The sequence below is a fragment of the Melospiza georgiana genome, chromosome 17 (assembly GCF_028018845.1).
Source record: "Melospiza georgiana isolate bMelGeo1 chromosome 17, bMelGeo1.pri, whole genome shotgun sequence".
NCBI lineage: Eukaryota > Metazoa > Chordata > Aves > Passeriformes > Passerellidae > Melospiza > Melospiza georgiana.
The window spans coordinates 14,578,390-14,600,046 of record NC_080446.1 but is presented as its reverse complement, the minus strand read 5'-3'; the positions used below and the strand labels follow the sequence as shown (position 1 = coordinate 14,600,046).

Sequence of the window (21,657 nt, the reverse complement as noted above, 5' to 3'; positions counted from 1 at the left end):
GATCTCTGCACCCCCAGGCCCTCCAGGGGCTGCAGGGGCACAGCTGCCTCCCCATGGGCTTCTCCAGGAACCCCAGGAGAATCTCAGCTCCAGCTCCTGAAGCAGCTCCAGCCCTGCCCTGGGGGTGTGCAGGACTGTTCCTCTCACGTATTTTCACTCTGCTCATCTCTGATTGCAATTACATCTATGCAGTAACTTTTTTCTTCTACTTAAATCCCTGATCCTCGAGGCATCACCACCATCTGTGCTGGGCTGGGCCTTGGCCAGCAGTGGCTCCATCCTGGAACCATCTGGAGTTGGCTCTGCAAGACACAGGGGACGTTTCTGGCAGCTTCCACTCCTTTAGCCACCCCTCTACCAAAACCTGGTCACACAAACCCAGCACAGGAGGCCCTGGTGGCAAAGGACCCTCACTGAGGGAGCCTGCTTGGGACTGGCAGCTGAGGGAGGGAGCTGCTTGCTCAGGGACCTGCCAGCCTCAGGTGCCTCTGGAGAAGCCCCTGCAGACCAGGGAAGAGGTGCAGTGCCCCAGTGCAGCCCCTTCTCCCTGATGACACCCCCAAACCACTCAGCCTGGCTGTGAGCCTCCATTTATGCCAATTCAGGACTTCCTGTGTGCCTTGCCTGGTGGCACGATGGCCTTGATGCCTAGCCCTGGGCCCACTGCAGGCATTTTTGGGCTGTTCCCCATCTCCACAGCAGGCCCACTGCAGCCCTAGTGGGTGTCTGCTGCGTTGTCCCCACCAGCCTTAGACAGCAGTGGGAGTCTGGAGGTTCCTGGTGCCTGGCATTTGGTCACTGGCAACACTTGGTAGGGACCAGACAGTTTTGGTGGCCCCAAAAAGTCCTCTGAGACCCTGGTCAGGAGCCAAGACAGGGTTCCCAGTCCCTGCCCAAGCTGCCTTAGCATGGCAATCCCTGTCCCTGCCCCTACCTCTGACAGTGCTTCTGTCCCATCTCTGCTTCTGTCCCCACCCTTCCATACCCCTGATCCTGATTCTGTCCCTGTCCTTGACGCTGTGCCTGCCCCTGCCCTGTCCCTTCACCCCTTCATTCTCCCTGCCCCTACTCTGCCCTTTCCTCCTCCTTACCCTTGACCCTGCTCCTTGTCCCTCCCCTGCCCCAGTGCTGACCCCACCACCTCCCTCAGGGCCCTTTGTGTCCAAACTCGCTCCTTCAGGACACCGGGACGGGGCCAGCGCAGGGGGCCGGGAGTGGGCCCAGCCCCGGGACCCAGGGCAGCTCTGCCCAGGCCAGGCCGGGGCACTGCCCCACAGCCCTGCTCCATTTTTGGTCACTCGTTTCCTCCCCAAGCCGTGTTTGCTTTCAGACCCGTCCCGTGCCCTCACCCCGCACAGCCGGAGCACACACCAGGTGTCCAAAACTCGCACTTTTATTCACTTCGCTCCCGCCGGGGCCGCCCCGAGCCGGGCGCGGCTCCGCCCCCAAAGCGCTGACAGAAGTGCAGTAAGGCAAAAGTTTGAATTGTCCGGAAGAAAGATTTCTACAACCTGCCTGGGCACACCATCCATCAGCTGCTCCGCACCCACATTCCCAACCCCCGGGTGTCCCCGCAGCAGCGGCGATGCCCGAGGCGCTGTCACACCCCGGTCACTGCATCTCAGTGCCACCCACAGCCTGCAGGGCTGGCGGCTTCACCCCACAGTGTCACATTCGGGGGCGGCAGCAGCAGCTCCAGGGTGAGCAGGTCTGAGGGCAGAGAGGAGTGGGGGGGACCAGGGGAACTGATTGAAGGGAGCCCCGTGCACAGCCTGGAGCCCAGCACTGACTGGCACAGGGTGACACAGACAGGGGCACATCCAGCAGTGATAAGCAGCCGTGGAACAACTCCGGAACAGCAGCGGCTGAGACTCCTCCTGGATTTGGTCTGGGGCCTTACAGGGAGATTGTGACACCTCCTGGTCCCAGCTGCTGCCCCAAGTGATCACAGCAGCACAGTGTGAGCCCAGCACTGCCAGGCTCTGTCACCCAACAGAAACTGGGAGCAGTGGGAGTCCATCTCCTCAGTAGTATTCCCTCTGAGACCTGCAATGCCTCTGTGCAGCTCCTGGCATGGCTATGTTGCTCCAATGGGATAGAGCAGTTACCTGGTACCCACCATGCTCCTGATCCCATCCCAGTTCTGGTTCCTACTCGTGTTTGAGTGCTGAGGTTACCAGGCGTGGCAGCAGCTCCAGACACCATCCAAGGTCATTGTCCTTGGTCACCCAACCCTTTCACAGCAGCCACTGTGACTGAGCACATGGGATTCTTCCAGATCCCTCACAGCAGAACCACAGAGAAATGGAACCTGCAGCCAGGCTTGGGGCACCAGGTACCCAGAGCCTGCCTCGTGCCAAGCAGGAGCGTTACTGGTCAAAGCAGTGAAGGGGAAGATCCCCGGAGAAGCAAACATCTCCAAGAAGCAGTGGTGGAAAACAGTTCATAGTCTGAGCTGCAGCTCTGGGTTTAGCTCAGACACTCCTGCTCTTGCTGGACTGCCCAGAGCTGATGGCTGAGGTTGAAGTGATAGCACAGCTGAGGGGGGAGGCACTGCAGCTCTGAGAGTCTGTGCTGAGCCTGCAGCTCAGTGGTTATTCCCAGAACCTCAGCCCTTTCTTCCAGTAGGTATCATTCCCAAAGTCAGACCTCCTTCAGGGAACCTTCCCCACCCACCCCATGCAGTCCAAGCTTTGCACGTTCCTTGGAGTGGCCCATGTCCCAGGAAATGGTGCTGCAGTCCTTATTTGAGAACCAGCATGGCCTCTGTCCCGTCCTGCCGGGTCAGGTGCAGCCCGTGGGTGAGGTAGTACTCCCGCCGGAGGAAGGCATAGAAATAATCCGAGACGAGCAGGATCTGTGGAGTGACAAGTTCACACACATCAGTGCTGCTCCAGAGCAGGGAATAAACAGGGACACGTGCTGGTGACAGGCCCTGTTGGGGGTTAAGCAGCTCCTGGGCTGCTGGAGGAGTCACTGTGGCCTTGGGAACACCTGGTCCATCCCCTTGCCACGTTAAGCCAGGGGAGACTCACATACAGTAGCTCCATAAACTGGCCAAAGTGTAGGACAATGGCAGGTCCAGCTGTGCCACAGCTGCACCCACAGGACTCCTTCTATCCAAGTGTTGTCCCACAATCACAGGGTCGTTTTAGCTGAGAAAGACCTCTGAGATCACCAATTCCAACCTTTGACTGATCCCCCACTGTGTCACCCAGCCCAGAGCACTGAGTGCCACATCCAGGCATTCCCTGGACACTTCCAGAGGTGGGACTCCATCACCTCCCTGGGCAGCCCCTTCCAATGCCTGACCATATTTTCTGTGAAGAAATTCCTCCTATTGTCCAACCTGAACCTCCCCTGGCACAGCCTGAGGCTGTTTCCTCTCATCCTGTCCCTGTTCCCTGGGAGCAGAGTCTGATCTCCCCAGCTGCACCCTCCTGTTGGAGGTGCAGAGTGAGAAGGTTCCTCCTGAGCCTCCTTTTCTCCAGGCTCAGCCCCTCCAGCTGTTCCTGGGGCTCAGTTCCCTTCTCTGGCTGTTCCAGCCCTGTAATGTCCTTCCTGAACAGAGATGCCCAGAACTGGACACAGCACTTGAGGTGCCTCAGCAGTGCCCAGCACAGGGGACAGTCACTGCCCTGCTCCTGCTGCCACCCCATGGCTGGTGCAGGCCAGGTGTCAGTGGCCCCCTGCCCACCTGGGCACACCAGGCTCTTGTGTAGCTGCTGTTGAGCAGCACCCCCAGGGCTTTTCCTGCCACTCTGCCCTGAGCCAGGACACGTCTGGCTGTCCTGAGGCACATGGTGGCACTGTTGCCACTCCTGGGGCCTTGAGATGGCAGGAATGGCTGACAGGGGATTCTCTAAAGCTGCAGCCTTGGGAAGCTGCCACTGCTGGGGCAGACTGGGCTGTGGCAGGGACCTGCTGGCTCAGTAGTGCCATTTGTCACAGCCTCTTGCAGTGGCACTTTCCCACAGGACCATGCCTTCCTCCATCTGGAAACAGGAGCAGGTAACCAGAGTGGAAAACCTTCTCAGTGCCAGCCTGAGCTGATAGCTATTGTCCTCATGTCCTTGTGCAGATGCCACTTTAAGCATCCCTTTGGCACCAAGCACTGCTGTGTACTCCAGGTGACAAGGGGCACAGAGGGAGGGACAGTCAGAGCCTGCCTGGGTTACTGTGCAATTCAGCACAGAAAAACACAGCAGCTGCTGCAGAGGCTCAATGGCAGGAGAGGAGGGGATGGAGGAGCAGGTGCAGAGCAGGGGAAAGAGAAACAGGGCTGCAGACTGCTGAGGTCAGGGGAGAGAGTGTGAAGGAGAACAGACCCAGGGAGAGGGTCAGGGTCAGCCCCGACAGCCATGATGATCTGCTGGCTTTGCTGCACTGCTGACAGGTTCTGCCAGTGCAGCTGGTTTCACCTTTACCTAAGCTTCTCTGCAGATATCCAAATGGGAAAAGAAAGAGCTGAGGTGGGGATGAGGGCCAGATTTTCTCACAAGGAAATCAGACAAGAGACTTGATGTCTGCATTTACACAGAGCACAAGACCTTGCAGGACCTGCTATGACTTTCCTCTCAGGTAAGAAATAAAATCCTCTTAGAATATCAACAGCTGCTATTTCTAGTTAAAGTTTTACCATTCCTTTCATTACATAGGACCCGTAATGAACCATTCCCAGTTTTCTATCAGCCTCTCTTAGCAGAATCTCTATTCTCCCTTTCAACCTGTGCAGTCTCTTTTGGTTTTACCAAATAAGTGTTTTCCCCATTAATCAAGGGTAAGAGTAGGTGATTTTTTGCCCCTGGCCAAGGCATTCCCCTGGCTTTAGGAGAAGCAGACAAGCATAAATGGCTGAGGTACATTCAAACTAAAGGCACCTTTAACATGAAATGAACGTTCTGCTCACCCACAGTCAAACTGTCCCAGGGCTCAGGTACATGACAAGCAGCACAGAGAAGAGAAAGGACTTACAAAAGGTTGTAGCACCTGTGTACTCTGAGTTCCACCCTTCAAGGGTGCTAAGCTCTGCTCTCCCTAAGGCCAGTGGAAGTCATGTATCCAGAATGGCCTCAGGAAAGGCAGGGAGGGCAAGCCCTGGCATCACTGGGACCCTGCACGTGCTGCCACATCTCAGAAATATTGCTGCCATGTCCTTGAGCACGGGCAAGTCTCATTTGTCAGTTTTCTGGCCCCACTGCTACTGCCCTGAGGTTTTTCCATTTCTCCTCTTAGCTCTCCTTCTCCCTTCACTTGTGCTTGGCCCTGCCATCCTTGGATGCTTTTCCTTGGCCATCAGCAGCAGAGCACAGAACCTGCAGCTGGCCAGGTTGGGTTGCTGAGCCACAGCTCACACCACAAGAACTCTTTCCCATTAGTGTGCCAGGGGGTGAGGAACAGACAGAATCCAGGAGCAGAGCCAGGAAGCTGCTGTGCAGGACCACACAGGATGCAGAGAGCCAGCCCCATCCTGCAGGATTCCCTGCTGCTGACAGGCCACCCCCTCCAGCAGCCTGCCCACAGTGCAGCTCCATTTGCCTCACTCTACTGACCTGCCCTATGTTGAAAGTCAACGTGATGGCATAATAAAAATTGGAGTTGGCACTTCCTGCATAAATCCATAGATGCCACAGAACAGGGAACAGGAAGGAGCAGAAAATGAGCACACATGACAGGATGAAGATGTTCCGGAGGACTGTAAAAGAAAACCAGCTGTTAAAATGATGTATTACTGAGCAGTCATGGTCACACAACCAGCAATGGTATTTGGGGTGTGCAGGGGCTGAGAGGGACTTGCCAAGACATACTTTCCTCCAATAACCTTCCACAGGTTGCTTTAGTAACTTCTTGGATAGTGGTTATAAGAAATCCACTATATTTCCATTAAAAAAAAAAAAAAAAAACACTTCTGCCTTTGTTGCAGTATGAAATCCCCATTTGCAGCTCTTTCTTCCAGATCCTGCATCCAAACATTCTTTCTTGGATGACTTTGGCTTTTTGGTATCTACACTACAGCAACCAGCAAACCAGCAGCCTGCAAAGGGGCCTTGCCAGCAGCACCCAATTTGGAAAGCAGAGCAGCTTAATCCCTTGCCTCATCAAGCTAATGACAAAGGAAAAAATGAATCTGTGGGTTATAGGACAAGATACTTTCTGGGAGGTGGCAAGGAAATGAAAGCACCATAAAAGGAAGAAACTCACACAGGCCAAAAGCACTGACAGACACATGCCACGGGGAGGTGCAAGGATCCAGCAGTCTGCCTATGTGCCAGGTGGACAAAAACCAAGCACAACTTTGTCTAAAAGAGCTGGGAACCACCAGGCCAGGAGAGCTTTTGTCTTCTGTGAAGTGCTTATGCCTGTCCTTTGGTAGCAGTGCTGTAATCCATCCTGAGCCTCGTGCTGCTGTGCTTGGCTGCAGCTCAGCCCATGCCCACCACCCTGCAGTTGGGGGCAGAGGATGCTTTGGGAGCATTGTTGCATCCAAACCTTTTCCCACCTAGTTTAAATTTCTTGTTCAGAAGGTCTGCTCACTCACTGCAGGGTGGGAGCCTGTGACAGATGATTGTCCCTCTCCCTGCACGTTTGGAATGTGGAACTGAACTATGCTGAGCAAGCACTTGAAGAAGTTCATCACCTGCTACAGCTGGGATGTGTTCAGGGCCAGCCTGGGGATTCCTGCCCTGTTTGATCACAGCTGCTGAGCTCAGCTCTCCTGAGTCTGAAACCCACAGAGCAGATGGTCTCCAGGTGTGATCATGTCTCCTTCAACAGGCAGGTCAGCTGCCCATGAGCACACCTGGCCTGGCTTGGAGGAGGCTGCAGTGAAAGGCCTGGACAAACTGGCATGGTTGGTCAGAGCAGTTGGTTTAAGCAATAAATGCCAGAAAAACTCAACACTTCCAAATCTCCCCATGGAAGCAGGTTCTACAGACTGAGCCTGAGAATGCACAGGAAGCTCTCTGTGATTTCAGGAGATAAAGAGGGTCTTTTTGAAGCATTTAAGAAAGTCTGGACAACTGCTTGGAGTAACTCAGTTACTGTCACTCTAAGCAATCAAGCAGATACAAAACAAAGCACAACTTTAAGGCTGGGGGACTTGGCAAATGCAGGAGCACTGCTCAAATTACACAGCCTTAAATGGGAGTGAAGCATCTGGAGGATGCAGGACTGCAAAAGGTTCTTATAAAAAAGATAATCTTCAGAACAAGCTGGAGAGAGGGGGAAGATAAGGTACAAGTGAAAATTCCCTCCTTGACCAATTTCAACCCTAGTCCTAAAGACATGTTAGGGACTGTATCAGCAGAGGAAAAACCTCCAAAGCCCAGCCTCCTTCTAGACACCCATGGAGGCCATGAGAGCCTGTGAACTTGGGTGTGGTTTGGTTTAGTGGTGACCATTTAATTTAATTATTTGGAAGGCCCTTTTACATTCCAGATAAGTAATAATCAAGCACAAAGAACTTACATCTGTAAAGGTGGCTCCAGACTGGAAGGAAGGCCATGTACAGTGCAACATCTCCCACAGTGGGATAGGACTTGAAGATGGAAATGATGGCGAGCTGGACAAACAGGAAGAACACAGGGTGTTCCCTGGAAAGGAAAACAAAGGCTAAGGGGATGCAGCAGGGCCTCTGGAAACTGCAAATGAATATCAGCAAGGGCACAGATGTGCTGCAGGACAGGCTCAAAGAGGCTCCTGCAGCCCTGTTCTCTTCAGACTAGGCTCCAAATGCTGCGTGGGGTGGATGGAGCTGCCCTGCAGAGCAGCAGGGTCAGGGGAGGCAGATCTGCCACAGCCCTCACCCAGCAGCCTCAGTGCACGTTCACACCTGCACTGTGCCTCCCAGCTCTGCCTTATTCACCACAAGCAATTAGCACCTGCCCTCTGATGGTAATTTGGAGAAGCCCAAAGCCCACAGTTATCCCTCACCTGATCTATCCAGTGCAAGGCAAAGGACAAACTCACTGAGAATCCAGGTGTGTTAATGGGGGTTTTATCAGAAAGAAGTCAATGAAGTCAGATAGAAAAGTCCCCAAGTTTCCACATTTTTCCTGACAATGAAGAGCTGGAAGTTCCAGCCAGTTCTTGCTTTCTGACTACAGTGCCTCATGCTGGCACTTGTACAGCCTCCATTTCTGCTGCCTCTGTTGAGGCCTGCAACACAGAGTTCCACTGCAGACCCCAAGTCACTCTGTTTAAGAGGAACTGACACTGAAGAGCTGAAACTATGGGAAAGGAAGAGGATAAGCCCTGTTAAAAATCTTTTTTTCAGGCTTGTAGGTCAAGACATCCAACTTCAGCCCTAGAAGCATCCACTGGATAACTTAAGAGTAAAAAAAAATGTGGTAGAGAAAGACATTCATACTTACTTTAACTTTATTGCCAAGGGAATGGTGTAGAAGAACACATTGATTTGAAACACACATACAAAGAAAAGACTGAAGTGTTCAAACATCTCTGCAAAGAAGTACCAGAAAAGGCCAATATTGGGTGTCAGGTCTGGAACAGAAAGGCTGAAATTTGAAAAGAAAGTCATGGTAAATTTTTGAATGGTTGTTCTTCCCTGCCCTGCTTCTGTTGCCTTAGTTAATCATTGTGTGCTACTGGATGTAGGTCCTAAATTGTAAATCCATGAAAGAGAAACCAAATGGATGAAAACATGGAGAGCAGGTTGAAATCCTGCTGAGGAATCTTTCAGTAGGATTTAAGCCATTCTCAAGCAGACATTTCTCCAGAGAGAAATATCTCACAGCCATAGTAGCTTAACAACCAAATCAATTTCCAGTCACTCAGTAGAAAACAGCTCCTGCCTTTAATTTTTGCTATTATTTAACAGAAGTTGGAGCTGGCTAATGGCCACTTTCCTCCACATGTTCTTTTATTGCATTGCCAGTAAATCACAGAGCACACACTTCCTGGGTCAAGCACACACCTGTGTGTGATGGGCACGAAACAGTCTGTGAGGGCAGGGTGGGGCTGGACAGAAAGCCATCAGTAGGAATCCTTATACTTACATAAACCCATAAACAGATGGGATAAAATCCCAGGAGTTGAGCAGGAAGAAGGAGAGGCAGATGATCACCACCAGGCTGCACAGGTACAGGGATGCATACTGCATGGTGTAGAGCCAGAAACTTTTGCTTTTCAGTTTGACAGGTATGAACTGGCGCTGAAAGAGAAGCAGAAGCACCTCAGCAGGGGGAGAGCCACAAAAACGTGTGAGTGTTCAGAACATCTGCTCAAATTGATGAAATTGATTAAACATTGGCACTATGGCATTTGAAGAAGCAGCTTTCAAGCACAATTTGCTTGTTGTTCTTCACTCTGGCCAATTAAGTCACAGACATTGCATGCACTCCCAGAGCTGTGTTTGAAAATACAGCAAAGCTGGTAATTTCTGCTTGCAGTGAGTCCCCTGTGTGAGCACACACACAGGAGTAAGATTTACACCCCTCCTCACAGCTGCACTGGTGCCTCAGATGTTTGCAATACTGCACTGGTCCCTGTCTTCTCCTGCATGACCCCACCTGATCACCTGTTCTGGCTGAATGGTACCTTCTTCAATATTTTCCCTTCCTGTGCTGGGAAATTTATGTCTGTTTCTGACAGCCATCCCAAAACCTTATGTGTGAACACACAGGCAAAGAATTAATTTGATTGTGCTTTAGTAATGTCTATCTCTTCAGTCAGTGAATTACCCAGGCTGGCTCTTAGAATTCTTCCAATGAGCTCTTGTTCAATATGTTCTTGAAGAAAAAGGGGGTGACCAAAAGCCCTGCTCCAGAACCCTGTGGCCCCCAGGCCTGGCCTGGCACTCCTGCTCTACTGAAATCAGGGCAACAGGACATCCACTGAGTTCCTAAGCACAGAGGAGCCCCTCTGAAAGCTGCCATCCTCAGACAATGTCCTGCCACTGCCACACGTCCTCGTCACATGGCAGGGATATGCCACTCCACCTGACTGCCTGTGTGCAGACAAATACACACAGGGGCCAACACCTTGGGGATTGCTCAGCACTCTGCAGCTCCAGGTCAGTGATGTGGCTTTTCCATTTGGCCCTGGTACTTGCAGTGACAGGAGATGTGCAGAGAACCTGTCCTGGCTGCTGTGGGCTCTGGGTTTTCTCAGTTGTAGCAGGTTTAATGTCACTTGCTGGGACAATGGAAGCAACATTACCAGAAATTTTGGCAGGACAGATTGAAAATAGCAGGAGAAAAGTGATTTAATTCTGTACAATGAAAGTAGGAAAGTTCATTTACAAATTTAGATAAAAGGACACACACTGGCATTACTGCCTTTAAAAGTTGCAAATTAGGCAATCACATATCAAAGCACTTATTGTGTTTGTGTTGTATTATTGTTTGTGAATTCCAAGTACAAGGCTTGCACTTCACTCCCAATTTACTTTGACTGAAGTTAAAAGAAAACAAATGAGGCTAAAATATTAAAGATACAAATTCTCCTAAAATTCATCAAACTGAAAAAGCAACACTGACTACACTGTTTTTCTCCTGTAAAGATTAATAATAATAAAATTTCTGAAAAAAAGTAAGAGACATTCATGTCAGAGCAAGAAAATTAATTAGAACTGACTCCCATTCTGTCTGGAAACTCAGAGATTTGAGAACAGGCTAGTTAAGTAAAGATAAGGTATAAGCATCACCATCAGAAGCAACAAAAAAAGCCTGGTGAAACATACAGCAGCATTCAGAATTGTAAGAATTTCAAATACTAAACATTATCACAAAGTGATCTGTGAGATGACCTGAGCCTCTGCTGGCATCACAGCCTCACCTTGCTGCCAAAGCAGGATAAAATTAGCAAGGACAGCCCTGGTGGGAATCAGGGTCTTGTTAATGGAGAGGGAGAAAGAACAACCAGCCCCAAACCAGTATTTTTGAACTTCTCCGGGTCTGAGCCCTTCATTGCTGCCCACACAACACAAAGAACAGCACTTATTTTGGGCAAGCTAAACACACCCAGCTCTGCAGACTCCCTGCTCCCTTCTCTCCAAACACAGGCATTCCCATTCAGGGTTCACACTTGCCATGGCTTGAGGAGAGTCACTTTTGCTGAAACTCTGCTCTTGTCTGAGTCCCCTCCCCAGGACTGTCCCTGCACAGCTACAAGAAGGCACCAAGAGTTAGAAATCACCTACCTGTAGAAGGTAAAGCAGTGCTGGAGCAAACAGTGTGAGAGGGTAGAGTGACTGGTATGTTGCTAAGGCCAGGAACACAGCACTGAGGAAGGCACTACCTGCAAAGAAAAAAAAAGTTCATAAGGAACTTTTAGTATAAACAGCCATACAGACAGCAAGTCCAAATGGGAAGAATCTCTTAAGCCTCTGCAGGGGATTCACAAGTATCAGGACAGCCCTTAAAGGAGTTTTTAGCAGAATGTATCCTGCAGGGTGTCCTTTGTTAATGACATTTTGAATGGAGAATGACTCATTCCATGAGAACAAACCACTGGCTGGTTTCTATCTCCTGTCATTCACACACAGAAAGAGACTCTCATAATTCAGTCTATATAAAGCCCATGCTGGTTGCTGTTAATGCATGGGAATGCATTCACTTCAGTCATATCTGCATGTAAGAACTGCCATACTGGGCTTGCTGGATAACCTCATCACCAGAATGTGTGCAGCCTCAGCAAAGCTGTGTGCAAGAGAGCAAGCAAAGTCTGCACTGAAGGAGTGGAGTAGCATTAGCTCTGCTTTACTGATACCAAAACTGAGGCATGGAAAGGATTGGCACAACTTTTCCAAGTGATTTTGTAAGGACACATGTCTCTATTGAGGCAGCTTTATTTGAGGTGTCTCAGTGTTGAGCACTCACATTTCTCAACTAATAACAGAAATATTCTCAGCCAATTAACAGAAAAAAATGTCCAAAAGATCTCAGGTTAAACAACAAAAAAATGCAAGCAACCCAGTGCAGTAGCCTGGTTATAGCTACAGACTCAGTAGAAGTCCTCTGTAAAAACAGAGCTCAGACAGCCCAGGGCACAGAACCACTGTGACTGCTGACAGCAAACTCTCAGAGAGCTCCTCTCTGCTTCCTCCTCTGAAAGGGAAAACACAGGATTACCTGGTGATGAGCCTCTCCTCTCTTCAACTACCCTCTCCTGACAGAAACCCCCCTATCCTGGATTTTACCCAGTGTTCAGTTCTGCACGGATCTAAATAAGTGATTCCCAGAAATCACAGCCATAACCTGAGATGCTCTTTGCACACTTAAACTCCAGAATGCCACACTCCCAGTCAGGGACAAACCACCAGACAGTTTTGTCTATGACCAAAATTTTGGTCTCAGGGTATCAGTGAACAGTTAAAAATCAGTTTAAATGGACTCCACTTGTTTGCAATTGCAAATGCTTTTAAACTAAAATATCTCCTGACTCAATTAGCAAAAAATTATAGGAAATTTTTATTTAGATAAAAACCATCTATATCAGCTTTTTTTTTTTTTTTTTTTTCCCAGTGCCTGGGTCTGAGCCCTGCTGGAGACAAAAGACCAGACTGACCTTTCCTCTGATCCAGCAGAGAACTCCTTAAAACTTAGGTGACTATTACAAATCACATAGGCTAAAAGATTTTAGCACTGGGGAGTCAAAAGAAACAGAAAGCTAGCATTATACAGAAAATGAATGAAACAGTGATTCTGACATAATCTGCTCCACCGGGCTGTTTTGAGTCTTTGGTTGTTGCTTCTGCTTTCCCAAAGCTTAATTAGTGCATTTCAAACCATGTTTACAACTGTGAGTAAAAGCCAAATAATAGCTGCAAGCAAATGCCCGCTTTTGAATGAAAGTTCAAGGAAAAGCTTTGAAAATAAATTGTGTATGACATTTAAGTGCATAGTCACATACAAAAGAAGAGCAACAGAGCCTTTCTGTTCTGCAACACACAGACACGTTTCTTCCTGAACAGAAAACTATTTCAAGTCAACCAGGAAAAGGAGTCAGTTTTTAGTGTAAACTCTCATAAACACTGAGGTGAAAGTAAGTCTCCACTTGACTAGAAAGTCTTCTGAAGTCACAAATTCATGTAGAACTTTCACCTTGTTTCAGTCCTGCTTGTGCCATGTTTCACTGAGATCTTTGTAGCAATCCTATCTGCAAAGCTTCTCCTGGATTTATTTTTTGCTACATTTCTAATCTTTCTAAAAAGTCCTAAAGAACCCATTTTTCTTCACTGAGTTACCTTTTATTGTAGCTAAAATGAAGAATGCAATGACAGAGTTGTTGATGGCGCAGGTGGACTTTGCCACACAAGACATCACAGTGTAGGGGTTTAACAGGTAGCTGAAAAAGAGCAAAGCTCAGGTTACATCCAAAGGAGCAAAAGATGCACTTTGCCTTTTCTTTTTGTTTATTTACATTTGATGGGATCCTCTCATCAGCAAATTAATTCAGCTGAACAGGTTCTTCAATCTGAAGCAAAACCAGACCCCTGGATTGCAGATGTGGACACAGGGGCCACAAAGAGCCCACTACAGAAATGAAACAAACATTGGGAAGAGGTCCAAAATGCAAGTTCTGGCCTAGAAAATGACTACCAAAAATGCTTCTTGCTTTGCAGAAGCAGTATACATTTATCCAGTCAGATCTAGGATTATTTGGTCCAAAGGAAACTTTTTCTGCTACTCACACCTACTACTTCTGAAGAGGAATAAGGAGAAAACACAATAGAAAGAAATCTGAGACATAAGCAGAGTTTCCCACAACTCAGGCTCCTGCTGTGGCAGAGCAAGCCTTTACCTTTACCATGGCACCATCTGAGCACAAAACCAGCCAGCTATGCAAGAGTGACACATTTTAACTGGAATTGCAGAAAAACTCTTAGCAACTTTACATTCCAGAATTCAGCCACACTTTGGTTAGCAAGCATGCCAGATCCATTTGGAAATAAGAATTAAAATAATCTCATTTAAGTAGGTTCAGAGCAAAGAAAAATTGTATTGGTAGTCCTCCAAACCTAAGTATGACAATGTAATGATCAGCCTTGCCAATAACTGAATTACTCATCAGAGTCAGTAGACAGGGCTGACGATTTCCTAATTCTCTCTTTATATTTTCCTGTATCTCCAAGTCCCAGTCTGTCTTTTTCAGTGTTTCCAGAAGGCAGCTCACAGCAGGACAGGTACAATTGAATGCCAACTTTGCTGTGGCAATGTACAAAACAGTCTGCAATTTACCCACTTTACCCTTCTGGCCACAGGGGCTGTGCCATTTAAAAATTTAATATGAAAATAAGAAAAAATGGCAATTTATCTAATGGAGAGCTCTCTCTGATACAGATCAATTTGGATAATTTCTTTGTGTCAAAATATAAACTTTTAAAAAAATCTGTAACAGTAGGCACCTTGCTTGTATATTAATTGAAGCCTTCTGAAATAAAAAAAATGTTTTGTATACAGAAGAACACCAAGACATGAAATTAATAAAATGACAACATGAAAACATCTTTTAACTGTTATAAGCAATTTGGGATATTCAAAGTGTGAAATTTGGGATATTCAAGTTGTGATATTCAGCACACACTCAGATGTTTTGTCCAGCTGCTGAGAAATTCTCTTAACTTTTCTGAAAAAGTTGGAAGGCAGAGGATCATTTTGGTAACCTTATCATACAGGCAACATAAATGGGAATGTGATCTGTGCTGATTCTTGTTACCCAGATAATGGGCTGCTGAGCCCATCTCAAAGGGCCTGAGTGCATTTACTTGTTGGCAACAAGCACATGTAAATGCATCTGATTTTCATGTTCAAACTGAGTATTCAGGGCCAACAGGAAATTCAGAATTTTTGTGGGAAAGAAATCCAACTTTTGCCAGTTTTTGAAGGCCCAAATGAGACAAACAAACCCCAAAGGGAGCTGAGGAGCCAAAGCAGCCCACTGCAGCAATACTTACAATAGTGCTACCTTGAGGGGGATGTAGTGCATCTCCATGGGTGTCTGGATGAGTTCAGCCACATCTGGTGCATATTTATCCAGTTCTATTAGGAGCTTCTGCTTTTTGAACTGAACAAGGGAGAATGATCAAAGACTGTTAGAACAGGAAAGCCATTTTTGTGTACTACTTGTGTAATTCTATTTCATATTACTCAGCCAGTTACCTGGGGTTTCTATTACTGTGGAGCATATTCAAGCCCCTGGTGTGAGCTAGAAGTTATGTGAGGAGTTGTAGAGAACAAAAAACTCCCATCTTTCCCCAAATACTTAAAACCTGAAATGAGAGTCAGGAGGAAGCAGATAATTTCTACTGTTTAAACTTCCTTAATTACCTGTGTCTATGTCCGGACACAGCTGCCAGTGAGTTCACCACACTAGAGTCCAATATTCAATCTTCCTGACACCTCTCTGGATCTCTAATGAAAAGCTAACTTTATAAATCCACTGTTCAACAAACAAGCCCCTGAAACCCAACCCCACACATATGCACTCTTTGTTGTTTTAAAGATGGGTACTTCTATGACAAATCTCTCTTCAATCTCTTTTGTTTTAGAAGGCTCTCTACAGAGACGAGAGAGCAATCTGAAATATGAACTGACTGAATTATGTCATAGAGAGACAGAAGGACAGAGATGCTAGCAGTGAATTCTCAACAACCAAAGTAACTCACATGTGGAATTCTTACAGGCCTGCAGTTCTATCCTGGGTTATTTCCTTAACCTCAAAGTCAGAGGACAGGGAACAAGCTCATAGCCTGGTGGGAGACCACAGAGATGCTGTAGAAAATGCAGTCCCCTGCTGATGCTGATACCTAATCCCCACCCCTCTGGAACTGCACAGAGCACAGCACTGCTCACACAAAATGTTCTTTGAGAGCTGGGAAGAATCACTCAGCTCCAAATACACATCTTTATCATTTGAAGGGAGGAGCAGCATTTGATGTCACACTTTCACCATGCTCACAAGAATGATCTGTGTCCCCTCAGAACTGCTGGAAGGTTTCACTCCTTCCTTTACACATTTCCAGTCTGTGTATTACCTCAAGCTCATGTGCAAAGAAACCCTCTCCAGGGTACAACACCCAGGCTGGAGAAAATTGTGCTGTGATCACCTCAGAGTGTAGCTACAGACACTGTAATAGTGCCACAACAGAATTTAAAATGCCTCAGTTGTTCTGTCACATTCAGTCCTGTTTATCATTAAAATATGACCAGATTTACTGCAAGAAGAACTTGACACCACATTCTCTGGCACATCTTTTCTTTGGCCCAAGATAATTATATCTGCTGGGAGAAGAGGACCAGCAACACTGGGAAGTCAGCTTACCACAACTTTGTTGAAGTCCTGGATTGCCAAGTAAAGGGCAACAGCAGTTAGCACATCAGTTATCTAAAAAAAGCAAGGGACAGGATGATTGTAAGCAAAACAAACAAATGGAGAAAAATATATTGGTCAGCATTTAACAGGAGCTCTGATCTGACTCAGCTCAGGGGAACAAAACACAAGCTTTAAAAATCCTGAAAGGCTGATTTCTACAGTGCTCTCACACACCACTTCACCTTGAAGACACGAGCTGAATAAAAATATTTATATTCACAAAACACAAGAATGGGGAATCAAGAGGAAAGAAATTGCTCATGGAGAGCAGCACATGAGAGCAATAGAGAGAATCACTGGTGTAGAGAGCACAGCAACACTAGGGCAGTGCCAGCTGGCTGAACCCACCTGGCCACCAGGGCAGGGTAACAGTGCCCTGAGCTGCCCCAGAGTGCACAGGCAGCAGCACAGGGCACACTGGCTCTGCACAAGCCCTGCCTGGCAGGGACCTGGGCACTGAGGCTCCCCTGGCTGCTGTGTGCAGCCAGCCACAGCCCCTCTGTCCTTCTGAATTGTGCAGAAGAACTCTGAGAACAATTCACAACAGACATGTGAGGGATGAAGCCATTTGTGCTCCTTGCCTGTCTGGGGTTTGGCAGACAGGAACAGCAGCAGCACAGGCATCAGGCTGGGGGGACACAGGATTGTGTCACCTGGAAGAGGCAACCTTTGGAATTCAAAACAAAATGACACCTTCCCCTTTCTGTGTGGGGATACTTATCTAAGCAAGAACTCACAAAAAGGAAGGAATATGTGTGGAAACCCACTGCACACAGGGAATATTTCCCTGTCTGCTCTGGGGTGCCCTGACCCCCAGGGGAGCACTGACTTTGACCCTCATTCATGGAGAAAGTTTCCTAGACTTCAAGATAGGAAGTGTGAAATAGATTATAGAGAGCAGTGCAGGCGTATCCCTTGGTGAGAAATTTAGGTTCAGGGATTTTTAGTATGTTGTGGATGGAAGCAGGATGGAGGGCACAGGGTGTCATCCTGAGTTTCTTCTTCATGCTTCTTCTTTCTTCTTCATTGGTTTGGGTGGCATTTTGTAATTGGGCAGAAAAGTCCCCATTGTGGGCTCTTTGGGATCAGTTATTGGGTTAAAAGGGAAAATAATCCAGGTGTCAGTTCTTAATTGGATAGTTTAGTCTTAGAAGCCCTTGTACCAAGAGACTGTTGCCATTTTGTGCATTCTAATGAAAAGCTGCTGAACTCTCAGTAGTGAGACTGTTTTAGTGATAAGAAATAATGAGTCCAAACATGAATTACTGTCTCAAGTGCCTTCAATCCAGACCAACCAACAACTGGTACCACCACAAATATGTACAAGAAGGGGAAAGCCTGCATGTGGGTTTGTGCAGGCAAAGCTGCCTGTGAGCAGGAATTTGAGCTACAGGGAGGCTGAAGGACTGAAAACAGAAAATCACACTCAGCATTTCCCTGAATGGGACCTTTCAGGAGAAGCTTTCCATGAGCACTTACCATGAATACCAGTTCAGCATATTCAATTAGGAAGTGAAAGAGATAGATTATCAGCGGGGTCTGAAAGAGCAAAAGGGAAATCCATATCAAATACTGTCCAGATGAAATACTGGTGATGTGATGAGACAAAACATCAGAGTTGAGCAGTTCTACTAGACAATGGCAAAGGTAATTTCCTTTGCTCTATACTCCAACACTGGTACTTCAGAGCAAAGTGATTAATCAAAGCACACTTATTGGTCTTTTTCCTTGCAAAGTCCTCAATGCACTTTACAAAAGACACCATCAACTCTGAAATTGTATTCTACTTCAATTTTTTTATTTCTACTACAATAGTGGTAGACTTACAATAGAAAGCATACAAAGACCAGCTTTAGAAAGTAATTTCATATAGAAAATTTATTTTTCAGGTTGTCTGCAGGTAATTTTGAAAGATTTCCTATATACTGGTTCCCCTGCTGTTTAGATGTGTCTTTTATAGTGCAAAAAGAAGAAGCATGTTAAAAACATAAAGAAAGGGTTACAATTCTATCATTCTCTTACTCCTAGAGTTTTTCCCTTTTAAGGTAAGAGGCAAAGTATGTTTCTGAATTATTCCCATCACACAAAAGCTTAGTCTGGAAGGACTATATTTACATGCTGCAAAATCAGCCTTCACTGTGAGAAAATAAATTTCTTTTAAAAAGTTTAAAAATTATGTGATGGTCTAAATCGGCATGGGGGGATATTTCACAGTCTGGGAGAAATTCTGTCTAAAGAAATAGAATTTATTGAAAAGAATCCAGTTTTCAGAGGATACCAGATTCCTGCTTCACCCCAGGGACACAATGTATGAGTGTACCCTCATGTCAGCAAGGGCATTCAAGGGCACAAAACCCCACAGGTGCTTAAGTGCTTTTGTAGGAACAAGGTGTTTTCAAGATGAGGAATAAATAAACTGCATGCTTGTGCTAGTATTAGAATTTCTGCAAATGCAGAGACTCCAGGTGCTGATACCTTGTAAATCCTATCAGACTCACAGTGACACTGTCCCTGCTCCAGCTTGTGCTGACAGAACAGCTGCGTGTGAGCAGAGTATCTGACTTACTACAGAGCCCCCCAGTCTCAGAGTTTCTTTATGCACTGCCTGCTCCTGCACAGGGAATTCACTGGGAATATCTGGATTTCCTGGTGCTGGTCACTGTGTAACCACTGCTCTGTGTAAACACACAACCTCAGGTTCTCTGCAGTCTCTGGGACAAAACAGGCCCCCAGCCTTCTCCAGGCCCTGAGCTGCCAAACTGAGACCCCTGCCAGTGGAATATCACATTTAAAACCCAGCATGCAAGCCAACCAACCTCATGAAAAATAGCTCCAGAGTATGGCGAGACCCCTAAATCCAGCAGAGCTAATCCTTCGACCACTGAAACAGACAAAACACCTGCATTAGAGCCCCAGAATGTGGGAAGTGAGAGATCCCCTGAGGGTAAAACTGCAGTTTCAAAATACTCCAAGAATATCACCCATAGAATGGGTGAGAGCATACCTCCCAGAGCCAAGAGCCAGCCAGAACACATTCACCCCAGCTCTGTGCACATTCCTGCATGGGCACTCATCACCTGCTGATTTGTTTCAGCTAAAAATGTTCTAGATGAAATCTTTTGCACTTCATATAAATCACATGCATGATATCTCCTCCTTTTGAGTGACCTATTAAGTGACACATGGCATCTATCCTGGACAAATATTTAATTCCAAGAGGACAGCCACAACATAATACAGAGCTTGAACTGTTTTGCCTCATTAGATGTAGAGAGGCCTCAAAGGTCCCAGATCACAAGGGAAGAACAGAAATGAACACATATTGCCGGGCAAAGCTAAAAGCTTTATCTCTTGTTGAAACTTCCTGAAATTTTATAGCCTTAATTGAGCTCCTTTGTGCTCATGGAGTTACAGCTTGCCCTGCAATGCATGTGTGTGCTTTTCCAAGGAATCTTCACCCTCCTGAGCACAGGGGTTCCCTGGACTGAGCAGTATGCAGTGAAAGAAGCCAAGGGAAATGGCCAATTTGTTCAGAGGGAAACAGGCAGGACACTGCAAGAAAACACAAGAGGTGCTCAGTTCAGTAATACAGAAATATTTCTGTTAGAAATAGATTCTGGCTGCCATCAACTTCCTGTATGGTGACAGCCCAGACTCTTCAAGATGATACCACTTTTCCCCTTTACTACCTAGATACCTACCTTGATGCTCTAAGGTGGTATTTACAAAGATTCAATAATAGCACAGGAAGCATGAAGTGCTATACACTGTGGAGCAGAGGCCTCAGGTCATCAAATGCACTTGTACTTTTGACCTTTATTACTTCTGGCAACACTTTTCCACCCCAAAACTGCAAATAATTTTACCTGCATAATAACTGGATACCAAAGGGACGTCTTCAAAATAAATTAAGGCTCCTAAGGCTCAGATGATTCTCAGCTGACCATCACTGAAAAGCCCCGATTACCCAGGACCTCACTCAGCCTTCAGCAGGGAATGTGAATGGCCGGAACGTGTGGGACACCAGCTGACCAGGGAAGGGGACCGGGGCCTGTGCACGGCACCCTCACCGCGACACGGTGCCCGTGGGGGACAGCGGAGCCGAGCCCGGTGGAGCCCCGCGCTCTGTGCCGGGCGGGTCGCGCCCGTTCGTGCCCGTGTGTGACACCCCGGTGTCCCGGCAGGTGCGAACCGCGGCACCCCGGCTGCAGCCCCGGCCTGTGCCCGTGTGTGACAGCCCCGGTGTCCTGGCCAGCCCGGCTGCAGCCCCGGCCTGTGCCCGTGTGTGACAGCCCCGGTGTCCCGGGCAGCCCGGCTGCAGCGCCGGCCTGTGCCCGTGTGTGACAGCCCCGGTGTCCCGGCCAGCCGCGCGGCCCTCCCGGCCCCGGAGCCACCGAGCACCTGCGGGCTCCTCCCGGGCACGGCTGCTCAGGGCCCTTTCGTGCAGCCCCGGTTCAGGCTCGGCCGAGCACGGGCCGGCCCTGCCCGGAGCGCAGCCGGGCGCTCGCCCCGCGGGGCCGCTTCTAGCCCGCCGCCAGGCCGGGATCGGGCCCTGCCCGCTCGGCTCGGGGGTGCCGCCGCCCCGGCTCCTCCGCGCCACCCCCGCGGGGCTCGGCCCGGCCAGCAGCGCCCCGGCCCGGGCTCGCCGGGCCTCACCTCGCTTCCAGGCGTTTAGCGGGGACGCCACCTCGACCCGCTCGGCGATGAAGGCGGCGAGGCTGGAGCGGTAGAGCGCGGCGCGCACCGTCACGGCCGCCAGCACCACCAGCACCAAGGGGGCCGCCATCCCGGCGCGCGCTCCGCCGCTGCCGCCGGCTGTAGTTCCCGGGCGGCGCCGGGGAGCACGCCGCCAATGAAGCGGCCCGCCCGGACAGACTACATATCCCAGCGGCCCTCGCGCCACCACTTCCCGGCACAACTCGGAACTACGGCGGCCGCAGGGGGGCGAAATTAGCAGGAGCGCGCTTGGAGCGGCCAGGCGGGGGTCCCGATGCCGTCCCCCGAGCTGTCCCGTTCGGGTCGCCCTTGCCCAGGACGGCCACAAGGGACAGCCCCTCCTCCGCCGGGGGACAGGGATGGGTCTGTCCTCGAGTGGCATCGCGCTCCCCGCGGGCCGTCCCTCCCGCCTGTGGATCACAGGTGCCTCTGGATGGGAGCTCTGCCGGGGCAAGGCCTGGCGGGCTGGGCCCAGCTCGGACGAGGAGCGCCGGTGGCTTCTGAGCTGTTCGGAAATCCCCTCAGACAGTTCTTTATTTTTCAGGTGTTTCACAGACCCCCACGGTATCTGCCCGCGTGTTGGCTGGGCTGTGGTGACGGTCAGGG

General features: G+C 48.7%; 1 protein-coding gene across 1 annotated transcript; it reads right to left on the bottom strand.

The window, feature by feature from the left end:
* Nucleotides 1-1,375: 1,375 nt before the first annotated feature.
* Nucleotides 1,376-21,144, bottom strand: PIGU (phosphatidylinositol glycan anchor biosynthesis class U). Its single transcript, XM_058036498.1, has 12 exons — nucleotides 20,992-21,144; nucleotides 19,152-19,216; nucleotides 17,815-17,874; nucleotides 16,285-16,347; nucleotides 14,918-15,027; nucleotides 13,208-13,308; nucleotides 11,162-11,259; nucleotides 9,018-9,172; nucleotides 8,373-8,516; nucleotides 7,468-7,592; nucleotides 5,553-5,695; nucleotides 1,376-2,857 (listed from the first exon to the last, which is right to left on the bottom strand). The coding sequence occupies exons 1-12, from the start codon at nucleotides 21,119-21,121 to the stop codon at nucleotides 2,744-2,746; spliced, it is 1,308 nt and encodes a 435-aa protein (XP_057892481.1). The 5' UTR covers nucleotides 21,122-21,144; the 3' UTR covers nucleotides 1,376-2,743.
* Between the last annotated feature and the right edge of the window lie 513 nt (nucleotides 21,145-21,657).

Bases quoted from the DNA above. Each gene is read 5' to 3' on its own strand.
- PIGU (XM_058036498.1), bottom strand. From the start codon at position 21,121: ATGGCGGCCCCCTTGGTGCTGGTGGTGCTGGCGGCCGTGACGGTGCGC. The intron at 9,173-11,161 runs GTAGGTGATTTC...CTTCTCTTTCAG, and splicing joins CACTGCTTTACCTTCTACAG to CGCCAGTTCATACCTGTCAA. The intron at 7,593-8,372 runs GTAAGTATGAAT...TTTCCTTTCCAG, and splicing joins CCCTTGGCAATAAAGTTAAA to GGAACACCCTGTGTTCTTCC.